Below are 16,759 nucleotides of genomic sequence, written 5' to 3'. Positions count from 1 at the left end.
TTAAAGAGCTGAATTCATACTATTACTGGAGGACATGTGTGTTAATGCAGTTACTTTTATCATCTTTACCAAAAAAGACAAATACTACGACAATCTTTTGATGTAAATCAGATAGCATGCCAAATCCGATGGCTGTTTCTCAGTGGATGCCTCTCAATGGTTAATTGGTCTCCTTAGTAACCTGTTAACACTGTTCCTCCTAGCAGGACCTCAGCTGTTATTTACATACTGTCAAGATACACTTGAGACTGCAATGCTGTGCATGTGTGTTGGTAATTTGTAGCAACCAACACAAATTAATCTGTGCCTTAATGTACTCAGTCAACCTAAAAATGGGCCTGTAGGCCAAGAGAGTTAGGACTATATGCAAGGGAAGCATATCCTCTGTTATGAAAGTAAAGATATTTTGAAAACTTCAGATACTACGGAAGGGAAAGGTGCTGTGACACTTCCCGCTCATTACTCCATTCAAAAGATAGAGCTTAGACAATATACAGCCACTGACTGTGAGTTGTGTCTGTGGATGTGGTTACTGCTTGGACCACAGCTGCATTAGTGGTTGAATCTATGATGCCATGGGTACAGTAGCTGTACTGCCACTGCTCTTTACTGCTCCAAACAATTGCCGAGATATGACAGAGCTATTACCCATACACAACAGGAGTGCTCGTGCACAGTAGGAATCTTATCACAGCCTTAATCATAACAACCAAACCAAGCCACAATCACAGCGACAGTAACCATCATAGCTACATCGTCTCAAGGCAACTGTTACCATCACAGCTAATTAATCAGCCTCGGCAGCAGTCGGTGACAGAGCTAGGTTTACTAGCTTCAATGACACAACCCAGGGCTGTCTACTGGCACTGTGGTAAAGCAGCTGCTGTCTACTACATAAGACTTAATCCTATATTGTAATGCAGCCCATCCTTTGTCTATTGATCACAGAGAACGTGTAAGTATTGTTAGTTCATGCAGAAAATTCCCAGTGCCTCAGTGTTACGTCTCCAATATCAGAATCAGGATTATGTTTTCGAGGATTTAGCTCAATCAAAATATAATATTTCCCTTGATGGTCTTGATTGTAGCTTAATTTTCACTGAACTCACTTTAGCTGACGTGTAAATCATAGTAAGGGCTCTGCAGTCAAATAATAACAATATTATTTACACAGCACTTTTACTGACAAAATTACAAAGTGTTTTCCACAGATTGAACCAGGATTGAAGCATTTTAGAACTGAGGCAAATAAGATTAGACGGTTAAAATACCAAACAACAAAGATAAACTAGAGAAGGCAAGTCCTGAAGAACTTGCGGTTGTGAATGCACCCTGTTGACAAGCTGACGCCAAATGCGGATTGCTGGTGTTGAAAACTTTGAATAATGTCCAGAATATATGAAATATGTTGAATATTTTAAGGTTTTTGAAGAGCTGACGCCAAATGCGGATTGCTGGCGTTGAAAACTTTGAATAATGTCCAGAATATATGAAATATGTTGAATATTTGAAGGTTTTTGAAGAGCTGACGCCAAATGCGGATTGCCGGCGTTGAAAACTTTGAATAATGTCCAGAATATATGAAATATGTTGAATATTTTAAGGTTTTTGAAGAGCTGACGCCAAATGCGGATTGCTGGCTGTGAAAACTTTGAATAATGTCCAGAATATCTAAAAACTGTGAAATAATTTAGGGTTTGTTGAAAAGCTAAGGTCAAACTGAATTGGTGGCTTGAATTTATTTGAAGTCTCGTCTGAAGACAATGAAACTTCCTAATAGTTTGGTGAGAATGAAGGATTAAAAATAGAATATAAGCTGTGAGCCAAACAGGAGTATGAAGAGATGTTACAGTGAGAATGGATCAAATACTCTGAATGGGACTGAAACGTTAAATAAATGTCAATGTGTCAGTGATTGGGAACATTTCAATATTTAGATGGAGATTCTGGCTTGAATGAATGAAAAGATAATAGTTAAATATAGTTGAAATGTTGGGAAATATAGTCTGTAATACACTGGGTGTAGTAAACTGACTCATTGATAAATCTGTCTCTCTATCTCGGTTGCCACAGTGACGGTAACCAGGGTGGTCGCGGCAACGGACTGTGGGAGTTGATTTAATAGTGATTTCTGCTGAGGTTTACCTCACATTAACATGCTTCTCCCTCCAAAACAGTAACTGCTATCACTCAAATAATGATATGGTCGAAACTATGAGAGTCTTGTCACCATTTTGTGAAATTTTTGTGTGTGTGTGGTCAAAAATGTGTCTTGTGGAGCAGTTCAGAAAAGTGGATGTGTTTGCCTGCCTCCAGATTTTTTTCCTATCAATTACATGGGACTTGATGCGGCAGTTGGTCGGTGTTGCTTTCAGTTAAACGCCCACTGAGCCAAGAGTTTTTGTCCGATTGGCTCCAGAGGACCACTCTAGCGACCGGCACGAATTTTCCTACAAGCTGATGTGGTTATTTTTCTGCTGGAGTAAAAATTGTGGATGCAAGCGCAAGTTGAAGACGAGATTTTCTGAATTTTTTTGAGGTGCTTCCCACTCTGTCAGTTGGCTCCTCCACTCTGGCTCTCAACATTCCACCCCATACACACCAATGCAAAAATCTGAAAGTGCCTGAAAAGTTACCGATGTTTGAACTGCGACTGTGCAAAAAGTATGAATGCTGTGAGAAAGATGAATACAGGCTTGAATGTAGACAAATAGTTGAATATTTCAAAGTTTCAATGGAGTTTCTATCTGGAAGTGTGAATGATTAGCTGAGCTTTGAAAATGCTTGAAAAAGTGTGATCCACCCAATACACACCAATGCAAAAATCTGAAACGTTACCGATGTTTGAACTGCGACTGTGCAAAAAGTATGAATGCTGTGAGAAAGATGAATACAAGATTGAAAGTAGACAAATAGTGGAATATTTCAGAGTTTGAATGGAGTTTCTATCTTGAAGTGTGAATGACTAGATGAGTTTTGAAAATGCTTGAAAAAGTGTGAAATTTGAGATTTTTTGAACATTCCGTAATCTGCTTGAATGGGAAAAAATGGCCGGAAAACGCTGAATATCTCGGAAATTATGAATGATATGAATGAGAAAAATAGACGCGGTCGATTCCCAATTGAGATGAATATTTTGGTTTTTGAATGGAGTGAATACGTTGAAAAATGTTGAAGGAGTTAAGGGCCAAACTTTCTGACCCGGAAGATATAATAATAAAAAAAATAAAAATAAAGAATTCCGTGCGTAGAAGAACATATGTTGTGAATGCCTCCTGCATTCACAACCAATAATAATAACTAAACAGACTAAACATGTTAAAACATGCACAAATAGCACATTATTGTCTGTTTACTGGTTTGTCATTCACCAAAAAATTATCCCCAGTGTTAATGTACAGGCCATACTCCTCAGCCTTTAGTGCAGCAGCTCACCTCCTGGGTGGCAAGTCTGAGCAGTGTCACTATACCTTCTTCTTTCTGGACTATGTTGGTGTTGCACAGTATCAGTACGGCAGTGCTATAGTTAACTTTTACTATGCTGTGGATGAGAGCTTTTACAGGCATGTGAATGGGATCTTCATGCCCGTTGCCACTGTTCTCAGCTGTCTGTCATGCCTGGGATGCTGCTATGGCAAATACTGCAACCACAGCCTACCAACCTGGGTGCGTAAGGTGTGCCAGGTGGTGCCCTCAGCACTCGCCTATATGTGGGACGGCAGTCCTGTGGCTAAAAGACTCACGTCATGGTCTACAGCCAGCAGCGACCCAGCCATTATCTATCACTTTGGCCAGGTGGCTTTCTTTCTGAGCCGTGCCTTCTTCTTCACTTACCCCCTGTTAGAGCGCTGCTTCCCTGGGCAGTGCAATTTCATTGGACAGAGTCCTCAGTTGTTTCATGTTTTACTATTTTGCTGCACCTTTTGTCAGATCCATACCTACAAGCTTGACTTCGTAGGCTGCAGGGAACTGTACTCGCGTCTGCACAGGAGCGATGAGGCGGCTCTGTGTGGGACTGTATGCGGCCACTCAAGCTGAATAGGCTTTGCTGGGATGGTGGGAGTTTTTATATTATAATTCTTGAAATGGTTTAAAAGTGATACACTGATCAAAGCTTGTGGGAACATTTTTCCACATAGCTCCATATATCCAAACAATTACATCGATACAATCTATCATTTTACAGCGTAATGACAATGTTACAAATCGGTGGGCCATGTCATTGTTCCTTGAGTAAATATTAATCAATTTGGCGCAGTTCTTCTTTTTTACTATTCTCAGAGCCTAAATGCTATCATATAATAACACAATGTGCAGATTAGTCAGAGACTAAAGCCACAGAATGTACCTTAATTTTCATGGGTTTCTAGTAGGGATGTCAAGTGTTCATTAACCAACTGATGAATTATCAAGAAAAAACACAAAATGATGTTAAATACAAGAGGTGCTTTCATCGGATACTCTACTGACTGAACGAGTTCTGCCACACTGCGTCAGCTTCTTTACGAGGCTCTGAGTGAGGGCAAGACTAGTCTCGCCTAGCTGGACTTATTTCCAGACTGTTTTGTTGCATCTCCCTGTCAGCACTGATGAAGTTACAGGTAGTTGTGAAGTTGGCTTTTGTTTGTGAGAGTGGCTTGTCAAGGCTAACATTAGCTTGTTGCCCTGGCCAGCTTCACTTTTGACCCATATTTCCTCTTCTCAAGGTGCTTTTCCATGTGTTTAGTCACTCGATGGCTCTACGATGGCAAAACGTACTCAGGCTCTTTGAATCCCTTGCCCTCTACCACACTGATTGACAGCATATCTCCTCAGATCAGCGCATCACACTTTCTCCTCCCTGCTAGCAGCAATGTGATCTTTGGCAGAAAGCCATCATCATAGCAGCAGGGTGTATGTATCTACTAAACTGAAGAGTATCATCACACAGTTTGACTTACATCAACTTTGTTTCTTTTCTGGTGGAAATCTTCCCACACTGAGCTTCTTGTAGCGCGCTTCACTTTTTACCTCAGACTGTAGGAGCAAACAGACATTTGTTAGTATGCAAATTAACCTGTAGACAGACATGCTGAACCGGTCAAAAATATTCTAGGCAGTTAGATGATCATGGGTTAACCACTGACACTGACATGCCTAGTTTGTACATGATGGAACAGGATTAGCAGAGCTTCTAGCATCCTCGGCCCTATCACAAGAGTCAGGTTTGGTGCTTTTAAAAAATGGTTGTCAACGTCTGTCCATCTTTGGTTTGATGAGTCAACTCGACTCATGAGTTTGATTTCACCGCACTTTTAGATATTATTTAATGCACTGCCTGCATTTAGTGTATCTAGGAAATCTGGATATGAGGGACCTTATACAGTATATAATCAAGTCTTAATTAAAATGTGTCTTTTTATAAACATGCAGTATACATGTCTAGACTGTTTTGTATTATGAACTGTATATTAGGATGTCAGCAATCACTGTAATGTGGCTTGATGGAAATCATGATTGTACCTTTTGAATCACAAGGGAAAAGTGAGTTACATGAGTGTACTAATTAAAGATAAAGTTACTATGATAATGTATGTCTATGGGAAATAATAATGCCTTCTACTGACCAAGATGTTTTTGTTAAAGCACATTTCTTTCTCATAACCTTCTCATCATGTGTGCAACTTTGACTGATGATTTGATATCTCATCTCCTGGTCTGTTGCTGCAATGTGCCAAAATCTCTTGTTACTTCTTTCACTATGAGCAACTACAAACATATCAAACATGCTAAACAGTGAGGTTCCAGATGGAAGGGGAGATTTGATAGTATGTATCAGGAACATGCTGACCTTTGCATACTGTGCAAGGAGCAACAGACTTCAGACGTCATCTCCATTGTTATCTTTAAAACAGTTTATTGTGTATGTAGCCTCTAAGCCAAAAGCCTCTAGTGTAGGTTACCAAACTGTATTTCAAGGACAACAAAGACAAAACATAACCTCAATTATATTGTCTCATCTGTGATCCATTCCATTTGGGAATTGGTTCTTCCTTACACCGCGTCCTGACATACAGCGAGCGAGCGAAACGGCGACGAAAACTCGCGCGAAGGTGTCCTGATATGCAGCGTGACGAGCGTTGCGAGTATATTCTATTGGTCAGTCGGTTGTTCTCCTCTCTCTGCTAACTAGCTTGTCAGCAGGAAGCAGCGTGTACTTTTCAACCAATAAGAAGTGTTTAGGGGCGGGACACCGCCGCGAAATATCGTCCAGATAAAGACAGAGCGAGCGATTTTTTCAGGGTTGAGCGACATCGCTGGACGGAGCGATATCGCTCGCGGCTCATCAGGACAGGCTGATTGAAAAGTGCACATTCTAATCACTTTTCCTCGCTCGCGTCACTGTATGTCAGGACGCGGTGTTATTCTGCCTGTTGATGTTTTTTTATGAAAAGAAAGTTTGCTGTTTTTAATTGATTAAAGGTGCAATATGTAAGAACTGAAGTTTAAAACATTGAAAATGTAACTTAAATTTTTAACAGAAAGGTGAACAGGTTTGGCTATTTGTCAAAGAGGTCTATGAATTATGTTGTACAGATATCTACTGAAGTTGGCATGCTAACCAGTTAGCCCCTTGCCACTTGTAATGGTGTGTTACACTTGAAGTCAGAATTTCCAAGTTCCCATTCAGCACTTTCAACTGGAGTGCCCCCTGAAGTCGTATTTTCGACTCAGAAAGTCAAAAGCACCTCACCAACCCCAACCTCAAAATCCAAGATGGCTGCTTCACAAATCAACAGCTGTTAAAAACTGTATAATAAACTGTTTATCAGCACTTCTGTTTTATTTGTGTCTCATCAAATCAGTCTTACAAACAGTTCTGTCCAACTTCTATCTGTGGACATGTTGCTTTGATGTCTGTACGTGCAAAATACTATGTAATGCATTGTTTATCAGCTCATATAATAACTCAAAACCCATCTCTTTTCCTTGGCTTTTAACACTACGTAGGGTGTTGATTTTATGATTTTATGATTTTATTTGTTGATGTGCATATTTTTTATCTCCTACGGGCAGTGCTTTTTATTTTTTATTTTATTTTATTACTTTAATCTTTTTATTGTGTACTTCATCTATTTATTATGTTTTTATCTTGTTGTGCAGCACTTTGGAAAACCCTGTGTTTGTTAAAATCGTGCTATATAAATAAAGTGGATTGGATTGGATTGGATTGGATATTGTAAACAATAGGTAACAATCTCTAACCTGACTAGAACTGGTATTCCAACTTGCACTGGAATGCAGTCAGCTCGGGTATGAGAGCACTCCCAGCTCCGTCTACTAACTTCAGAGATAAATGGAACGCACCAATAGTCAGATAGTAAACAACACCAACACTCACAATAGGAGCACTAACTGCATGGCTAAATGCGGTAACTAGCTAATGGCAGCTACAGTAAGCAGGAGTTATTGCTTATTCTTGTAATATGCTGCTCCCTGTTTGAATTTGACAGGTAGACAATTCTTACATATTGCACCTTTAATACACTCGTTTTCTTTTTTATATTGTCCAATGAAATGAATGTCAACCAATGGTCCTGCTTGTGAGGTTCCAAATGAATTTGCTGTTTTATTATGTATGTATATATATATGATTATAATATATATATGTATATATACATATAATATATAAGATATATAATAAGATTAGATTGTTAAAATACCAAACAACAAAGATACATACTACTATACTATACATGTTAAAACATGCACAAATAGCTGTCTTTGTTTACTCCCATGTGTCTGTCATTCACCAAAAAGCTGCGCTGCTGGTTCTTCATCTCCAGTGTAAATGTACAAGCCATGCTTCGTTTGACATACTCTATTCTGCATTTTAGCTTAAGAAGCCTTTTGGTCAGTGTTTTCCTGTTCTCTGGTAAGAAGCTTTGTGTTAACATTTTGTTAGCAGATATCTTTTAACAATGTTTCATTGTGTGCTTTATTGTGCTTCTGTAAGAAAAAGTTTTCAGCTAACTTTGATTTTAATTTCATTTTATGTGTTTGTGTCTGTTGTCAGACTGCTGGGGTGATTGTAAGTTTCAGTGTGGTTTATAAATGCTACCTGTATACCAGCTAGACTAGACAGTAATTCCTGCTTGCTTTTGCACTTCTTGCAGGGAAAAGCAAAATGTGAAAGTTGGCTGTACTTCCAGACTCCAACCAATAAGTTGGTGGCTCACTCGAAGTTGGCTGTTCCACAACAACAATTCAGTAAACAGGTCAGTAAATTACATGTGGAAAAAATGTATTATGTATAACATTAATCTTGACCATAAGAGATTATTTGTGAAAGTGTCAAAGTGAAAATGAATATAATAATAACTTAAAAAACACTTTTTCAATATTTGTGGATGTTATCTCTTCAAATCTTCTCTGCAGGAACCACCCACTGTGCATCACTCAGCCACTGACAGTTATGGCTACGATTGTAATGGAGAGAATTGGGCGTGTGTTCATCAGCCTGCAGCAGATCAGGGAGGTTCCCCGGATGCTGACTGAGGCGGCGCCCTCCATGCCCGGCACTGTGAGAGACACCGAGGTTCCCCACTACTTCAGGGAGCGCTACGTCTGCACTGGCTACCGACCACTCAACCAAAACTGGCGTTACTACTTCCTGTCTTTATTCCAGCGCCACAATGAGACCATCAACGTCTGGACTCACCTGCTGGCATTTTTGGTTTTTCTGGTTAAATGGCGGCAACTCACTGAGACTGTGGACTTTGTTGGCGATCGTCATTCTTGGCCCTTGCTGGTCCTCATCGTGTCCTCCTTGACCTACTCAGCCTTTAGTGCACTAGCTCACCTCCTGGGTGGCAAGTCTGAGCAGTGTCACTATACCTTCTTCTTTCTGGACTATGTTGGTGTAGCACAGTATCAGTACGGCAGTGCTATAGTTAACTTTTACTATGCTGTGGATGAATAAAAAAATAAAAAAAAACACTTCTACTCAAATGGTATTTTCACTTCAAACCAAACGTTTTCCTGTCACGTGACCATTTGACGTCACGTCAGACCGCTCTTTTCGACGTTGAAGTCCGCCATTGTTGTTTCCTCGCATCAAGTGCGGACGGCAAGAGTGGACTGTCTGTCCTGTGTGGAAAACTCGTTAAAACAAGGTAAGAATTCAAAACTGTGCTGTTTTAGTGCAACACGCGCTTTCCGTGTACATTTATGGTCAGTGGCAGAGTGAACAACTGACATTATCTTAAAGACTGGCTTTGAATTTTGTGCACTACGCACATGCTAGCTAAACGAGGTCGGTTGCAGAAACATTAGCAACAACTACGTAGTTCTCGTTGCCTGTGTTTAACAAGTGCGAAGTTAATGTTGTTAATATTATTGTGAAGTCGCGTTATGAAAGAATAAGCGTAAATTATTGTGATAAGGCTTGAATGAGGACAACTAGAAATGGGAGCCACTTTTTTTTTTCTCAGGTGGGCTGCAGTCAGGTCCACACTTCGCAGACACACGTAGTGCTGTATCTGCAGCCGAGTGAGAGGCGAAGACCGTGAAACTCCAGTCCGCGGTGTAGGGTAAGTTGTGATAATACTTGAATATGGTAAACTAGAAAAGGGAGTGGGTCTACCCGGCCACGTTTAGCAAGTATGCTACAGGATGGAAGGAAAAAAAAAAAAAAAAAAAAAAATCACGAAAATCACCCTCAATGTCGAAATGTTTTGTCAAACGCCACAAGCGATAAATCTAGGGACTTTAACTGGTGTCCTTGGAGACTTTTGTGGTGTTTGGAGACACTGACTTTAAAGCAGGTATTGCTCTGCAGCAGCCACATCACCAGACAGATTTCAGTGCAGTGCCCCAGAATTGATCTGCAGTGCCCCAGTAAAGATTTGACCAGTAAAAAAATTAACTTCAGAGTTTTAAGTCTACATAGCATAGGCTACGGAATGAGCACATAGCTACTTAATATAATTGCTACTCTATTCACTCCACATACACAATGTGCACATGGCTACTTAATATGGTAATTTATTCACGTGTAGCGACTTCTGAGTCAGAGAGAGAGAGAGAGAGAGAGGCACGCTGTGAAGCAGCTGCATGAGGTACTAACGTTAGCCGACAACAACTTGCTAAATATATTATTTTGATTTCGATTTGACTAAAACAGTATTACTCCTGATGGATATCAGAAAGTTATTCGCTCAGCAGGGATAAAGCAGCAAGGAGGAATGAGAGAGGTAAGTCCTAGCTAGCTAGGCAACATATCTGTGTCGATGCTAAGTTAGCTGACTGATTCCTTGTATCAAAACAACCGTATTAATTTGCTGTACAGATAGTGACTTTTGTTAGATAAGGATGGGAAAACCAAAGTGGTGACAGCTGTCAGTCAGACCCTGGAGGGATTTCCAGTGAGTTTATGAAACAGTTGTAACTGTGGCATAATGTTGGTTCTGGTCAGCTGGTTCTGGTCAGGACCTCAGCATCAATGATAACTTTGAGTAAGCTTGTGTTAGTTGACAGATATGGCCTAGGGATACTATACAGTGGTTATCAAATGGTCTATCTTCAGGAAGACATTTTTTTTTTCTTAATCATCAAGTCGTGACCCAAATTTTTAAAACATTCAAATTTATTTCACAGAAAAATAGCGCAGTAATATGGACTTGTCTTGTTAGTCGGTTTGCCTTTGGCTAAAATACTCTTGTTTTGTCACTAGAAAAATGGCTAAAGCTAAAGCATCTGGTTTTGTTGCCACATTGCCATAAATGGAAATGGAAATAATATCAAAGAACCCAGAGATGTAGGGGTACTTTATTTTTTGTTTTACTTTTGTAAATGTTCAAGATGATTACTTCAATTTGCAGATGATTTGCAGATCGACATATTTGTGTGAGGCAGGATTCTCAAAAATGACTGCACTCAAAACAAAATACTGCAAACGTGCACAAATCGAGGATGATTTGAGGCTATGTTTGTCACACATTGAGCCAAGAATTGAGGATTGCAGGCTCAGGTCTCACATAACACCCCCCCCCTGATTGTTTATGAATGGGACATATTTGAAGCCATGTTTTTCCCCCCAAAAAATAAAATAGTGTGCAGAGTAAATAAATTGTGACCCAGTATCAAAGGATCCACAGAAGAGGAAGGGTTTATAATTACATTCTCTCATCTGTCAGTATAATCCAGTATAGTACAATACCAGAATGCCTAAGGTCTAATAAATTGGAGTCTGTAGTGACAATCATGGACAATTCTAACTGTCCCAACAAAAAACTAAATGTGAAATCTTCCATTTCTGTTACAGGTTTGCTCCTGAAAAGATTGCAGTTGGTAAGTCCGTAAATGAACAACTGTGGAAATTATTTTAATGGATGTTTAAGTGACATTAGTGTCATTGACATTTTTTTATTTGTTATATTTCCCTAATTGCAAACAGAAATAACTTCAGTTTCATCAGACAATAACAATAAAAAGGAAAACAATTTAATACAGCTTTAAATAATGTTAAAAAGGGAAGTAAAAATGTTTAAGTTAAAAGATTGATTGCAGCTATTGTGGCAAGAAATAAATCATAGTTTTTTGTGTCTCATACACTATGGCCATGCACTTATGCCAGCTGTTGAATTAGCTATAGTGGTGTCTGCAGATTTTCAGGATGGTGTGATTAATTCATAAGATTTACATTTCAATACTAGTTTTAAAATACTCTGAATTAATATAATGAAATGAATAACTACTAGCTTTTAGGGGTGCTGCTTTCCTTCTTAGGAAGTAACTTGATAAACAACTGCTTTGTTAGATTAAATGCAAATGAACCATCTACCATGTGGCATTTTACTAATTGCATTAAGTGTTAAATGGGTAAGGTGGGTCTTCTTTTTCTTTTCTAGTCTTCCAATGAATGTGGAAATGCAAAGACTGTGGCGCCTGTGTCTCACGAAGATCTGAGCTTCTTAAACATTACAAGCTTGAGCACAGACATTATGGACGCCACCACTCCTACCCATGCATCCATTTAAACTGCCCATGTACCTGCAAAACTTGGAAGGCACTTTTGACCCACTTGTCAAGATCTCATCAGCCATCATCACAAACTGAAACTGACTTGACCACATTTAAATGTCTCTTATGCCACATCAATGAACGTTCAACTTTAACAGACTATTTTCAACATATAGCTCAGCATCTGAAAAACAGTGAAACAGTTGATTGTGTGTTTAAGGGTTGTTCGTACAGAACAAATATTTATGGTTCATTTAGAACTCACAGAAGCAGAAATCATAAGAATTACACAGTAAATGACTTAAAGCCTGAAATACTTGTGAAACAGGGGTCAAGCGGAGGTCTTTCAGTCGAAATCCATGACAGTGTCCAGATTGATATTGAGCCCTCAGACGTAAATAGAGAGGACCTGGATGATTCAAGTTTTGATGTAAATGATTTGGCTACTTCAACCACGATTCCTGGCCTCCTTGGACAAGCACCACAGCAAGCTGATTGAGATCATCAGGAACAAGGGAGGAGCTGTCAGGGAGAAGACCCGGGATGTGCTTAAAGTTCTTGATCAGGTGTATACTTACTGTAATACTGCAAAACTCACCTTACATCACATAAATAGTAACATTGTAAATAGAAGCAATTGTGTTATTGTCTCATATTGTCATCACATTTGATTGTGGAGTTGGATTACATGTTGTAAGAAGCACAATGTGCATCTTGACGTTTGCGCAAATCCATTTGTTTGATTACTGGACAATTACTGTAAGTCTAAGTTCCCATTGATGCATTTTCATGTTTGCATCTTCAGTCAAGTTGCACAGTTCAACAGTATGAATTTTTATTGTTTATGTTTGCACTTACCTAGAGCCTTGATGTAAGCCTAAGGAGAGAGTGTCTGCTGAAGTGCCTCATCCCTTACCTTGGGGAAGATGTACAAAAACTCATCAAGGAGTTTCTGGTAAGAAGTTTTGCATTATTCTATTAAGCTTTAGACAATCCTAACTGAAGTATCAACAAATATTAGTCAAAAAGGTGAGTTATAAGGTCCAAAAGCGCCATCTGCTGGTCAGCAAACAAGTGCTCTCAAAGTGCACATCTGCTCCCAGTAACCCGTTACGCAAATACCGCCATTTTTGACATCGCGCAATGCATTGTGGGTATGCACCGATGCACTCTGGGATTGAAAGTGTCCAAACAACACTGCAGCACCGTGCTCCGCGGCTCTGACAGACGGGCCACGGCCGCAATGGACACAGAAGATAACTTTAGTAATATGACGGTTAGTCATAAATGTAAACGGAATAAAAATAAAACTAGTGAAACTAGTAAATCATCTTGGAGCTCGAGCGTTTATAAGAACCAGGCGCACATTTGCAACAGGCTACTTATTTTTGCACTGACCAGCACCCATTATGCACAGAACAAGGAGGTCACTGCAGGAACACTGGAACAAAACTACTTTTCCCCCCCGACATATCTACTAAGTATGGTACTTCTTTATTCACCTGACACTCAGAGTATCACAAGAACACCCTTCCAAAGGAAAATATCTATAATCACAGGCAGAAACTATGAGTAACTGTCCACTAAAACTTTGCTACAGATGAGAGAAAAAGTCTTTTGGTCTTCTGCTGTATGATTAAATCACTCCCTGCTACACAAAAGGGAGACAAACTTGTGTGCATACATACAGAGTAGCCTTTTATACAATAAATGTCTTGTCTTTTGTCAGGTTGGTGAGAAGGATGACGCCGAAAGAGAGCTCCAACAGTGCACAATGGCTGTGTTTGTCATCAGAGAGGAGGAGGATCCATTGCAGCCACCACGTGACGTAGGCATCATCATAGAAGGTGTGGAGGTGCTTAATGAACTGCCATCAGTTGCACATGGTTGTGCCCTCTTATTTGGCTTCATATATGCTCTAAACTTGAGCTATCCAGGTGAGCTCAAACACACTTTCGATGCACTGCAGAAAATATTCATGGAGATAGAGCCAAAGAAAATGACACGCAGAGTGTGCAGTCTCAGTGTCAAGCTCTAAATATGGGGTTGCTCAAAGAAAGACATTTGGATACAGGATGTTGATCTGTTTTAAGTGCTTGTGTTCAAATACATCCCAGGATAATGTTAGGGGTCCTTATAAATAAGAGAAAAAACAGCTTTGATTCAAAACAGGCTTTAATTTCTGGTATTCTCTGTTAACAGAATTCTTTCTGTTGTAGAAATATTGTGGCACTGATATTAACATTGAAATGTGAATGATGCTAAATTCAGAATGATCAGCAAGAGCACTAGTAATGGCTCCTTTTTTTTTTCTTGAACTGCCGTTGTTCATAATTGCATCCATAGCAACTGTGTGTATCCTTGGTTTATTTTTTTTGTGACTTCCTTGCATTTATAATGGTTCAAAAGAATGATATTCATACCTTTTTGTCAAAGGATAGCAAAGATTTTATTAGATAGACTGTTAAACTCTATCTCTGTTAAGTCTAAACTTAATGGCTGTTCCCTTTCATCTCAAGTTTTAAAGAAGAGTACAACCAGTTATACATGTTAAGATACGCATGTTAATTGATGTTTTACAAGTTTTGTTTTTTATGTGTAAAACGCATACTTTCCTGGCTGCTGATTGTGAGTTTGAGGTGATGCCTATTTCAAAGTCATCAAAAATAAATGGTCTTTTGAAGAGAATTTTCCTGTTTTTAAGTTTTCTCTTAAGTTAATCAGTGCAGTGAATTCTAGTCCTATATTATAGAGAATTACATTTTGTTTATGGTGATATATCAGTTTTTAAAAAGGCAAAAAACATCATTGTATATCTAAGTAAGTAATACTTTGGCTTGTGACTAAAGAAAATATATTGTTTATGGATAATTAAAAAAATACTTTGGACTGAATCAGACATTTAACTTGAGAAAAATTAAAAAAATTGCGTGTAACAGAATTACAGCAATTCAATTAGTTTTATCCAAAGTAAATTTAATAATTGGATGTAATGGTAAATATTAGGTTTTCCCAAATTAAAAAAATAAGTTGTAAAAGAGTAAAAAAAATAGTTTATGGTCTTGTAATGATTAATGTTTTTACTTTGATTGAAAGCAAATTTTTTGCTTTGTCTTAAAATACAAAATTAATTTACATTAAATCAAAATTTACGTGTTCAACCAAATCATAAATTTAATTTGTGAAAAACTAATAAATTTAGGTGTAACAAATTACAGTAATTTTTTTAAGTTGATCCAAAGTCTCACTTTTTTCAGTGTAAGGTGTGCCAGGTGGTGCCCTCAGCACTCGCCTATATGTGGGACAGCAGTCCTGTGGCTAAAAGACTCATGTCATGGTCTACAGCCAGCAACGACCCAGCCATTATCTATCACTTTGGCCAGGTGGCTTTCTTTCTGAGCTGTGCCTTCTTCTTCACCTACCCCACGTTAGAGCGCTGCTTTCCTGGGCAGTGCGATTTCATTGGACAGAGTCATCAGTTGTTTCATGTTTTACTATTTTGCTGCACCTTTTGTCAGATCCATACCTACGAGCTTGACTACGTGGGCCGTAGAGAACTGTACTCGCGTCTGCATAGGAGCAATGAGGCAGCTCTCTTTGTGGGATTGTATGTTGTCACTTTGGTTGTTTGCGCATTAATTGTTGCCTTTATGCTGACGAAAGTTAAACAAGTGCTTCACTTCAGGCACAAGTCCTAGTAATAGGTTAGGATACACTAACCCGACTCTGTCCAAAGGTAAAACGTGATGTCACACTAACAACTGTCACTTCTGGGTAGAAAACCTGCAGTTGATTTGCATTTTGGAGATATGTGAAATCGGCAAACTTGTCCTTTTCTGCCGTAACTAACATGTAAAGATATAGTTAAACATGTTTTTTTTTAACGTTTCCATGGTAAATGAATTAAATCAACCTAGTGTTAGTGAAAGTGTTGTTATTAATTGCTCACCTGGTAGAGTGGGTATAGGCCGAGTCCTTATCGCTGCCGCCAAGTTCGATTCTGGCCTGAACCCTCTCTCCCCCTGACTTTCCTACCTACAAGCAAAAATACTGAAGAAAAAATCTGGGCTAGCTTTTGTCAGCTCCCAGACCCTCTATCTGTTTTCTTTTTACCTCCTCATTGCATTTTGTTCACTACTGCACTTCATTTTGTTCAATTCAAAGTTATTCAAAGAATTCTCTCCAAACTAACAAACCTGCGACAACTTAGCTTTCTCCATTTTGGAATCTCCAGCCTGCCTCTTCGAGCAGGTCCCCTGATTGTGACGACCCTGTTGGTATTAATTTATTTTATCTGTGAAATGTTGCTGTTTTTGATACCGCTGTGTTCATGCCTTTAGACATCGACTTTGATGTAATGAGCTTTTGAGGTGCTGGCAGGCTCATTTTTTACCTTTGGTCACAGCCATCTTTTTATCAGTATTACTTTCTGGCCATCATGTTTACTTTTTAAAGTGTTTGTCTGCTTTTCTTGTTACAGCCAAATTAAGCTAATCAACCATTGTGTTCAGTTCACCTGCTTTTTGGGTAACAGTTTTAGCTCTTTCTTTTGTACTGTCATCCAAGCAACAGCAGTTCCTGTTTCTAGAAGGAAAGATACATACTAGAAGGATAAACTTCATACTGTGCACCTGTTTGTCATTTGAATGTTCAGAAAAGCACAAAGTGAATCTGTGACTGCACCGGGTCAGGTCATAGTTAAGAGTAAGCAAGGTACACTTATCCTCTCTATTGGAAGAGTAAATGAATTAAAAAT

The 16,759-nt window shown here is 39.0% G+C and overlaps 1 protein-coding gene and 1 pseudogene across 2 annotated transcripts; both read left to right on the top strand.

Moving 5' to 3' along the window:
* Nucleotides 1-3,393: 3,393 nt before the first annotated feature.
* On the top strand, nt 3,394-4,042 carry LOC311272312 (membrane progestin receptor alpha-like; annotated as a pseudogene). The gene has a single exon. The product of its transcript is annotated as a membrane progestin receptor alpha-like (transcript).
* A 3,836-nt stretch (nt 4,043-7,878) lies between these two features.
* LOC311272665 (membrane progestin receptor alpha-like) lies at nt 7,879-14,691 on the top strand. The gene is made up of 8 exons (XM_084379237.1): nt 7,879-7,915; nt 8,157-8,258; nt 8,419-9,155; nt 9,474-9,572; nt 11,306-11,331; nt 11,892-12,569; nt 12,866-12,958; nt 13,733-14,691. Exon 3 carries the CDS (start codon nt 8,456-8,458, stop codon nt 8,960-8,962), a length of 507 nt encoding a protein of 168 aa, XP_084235363.1. The 5' UTR covers nt 7,879-7,915; nt 8,157-8,258; nt 8,419-8,455; the 3' UTR covers nt 8,963-9,155; nt 9,474-9,572; nt 11,306-11,331; nt 11,892-12,569; nt 12,866-12,958; nt 13,733-14,691.
* Nucleotides 14,692-16,759: the final 2,068 nt, after the last annotated feature.

Source organism: Pagrus pagrus (assembly GCF_965226575.1).
Source record: "Pagrus pagrus genome assembly, chromosome: 17".
NCBI lineage: Eukaryota > Metazoa > Chordata > Actinopteri > Spariformes > Sparidae > Pagrus > Pagrus pagrus.
This window is presented reverse-complemented; position numbering and strand designations above follow the sequence as displayed.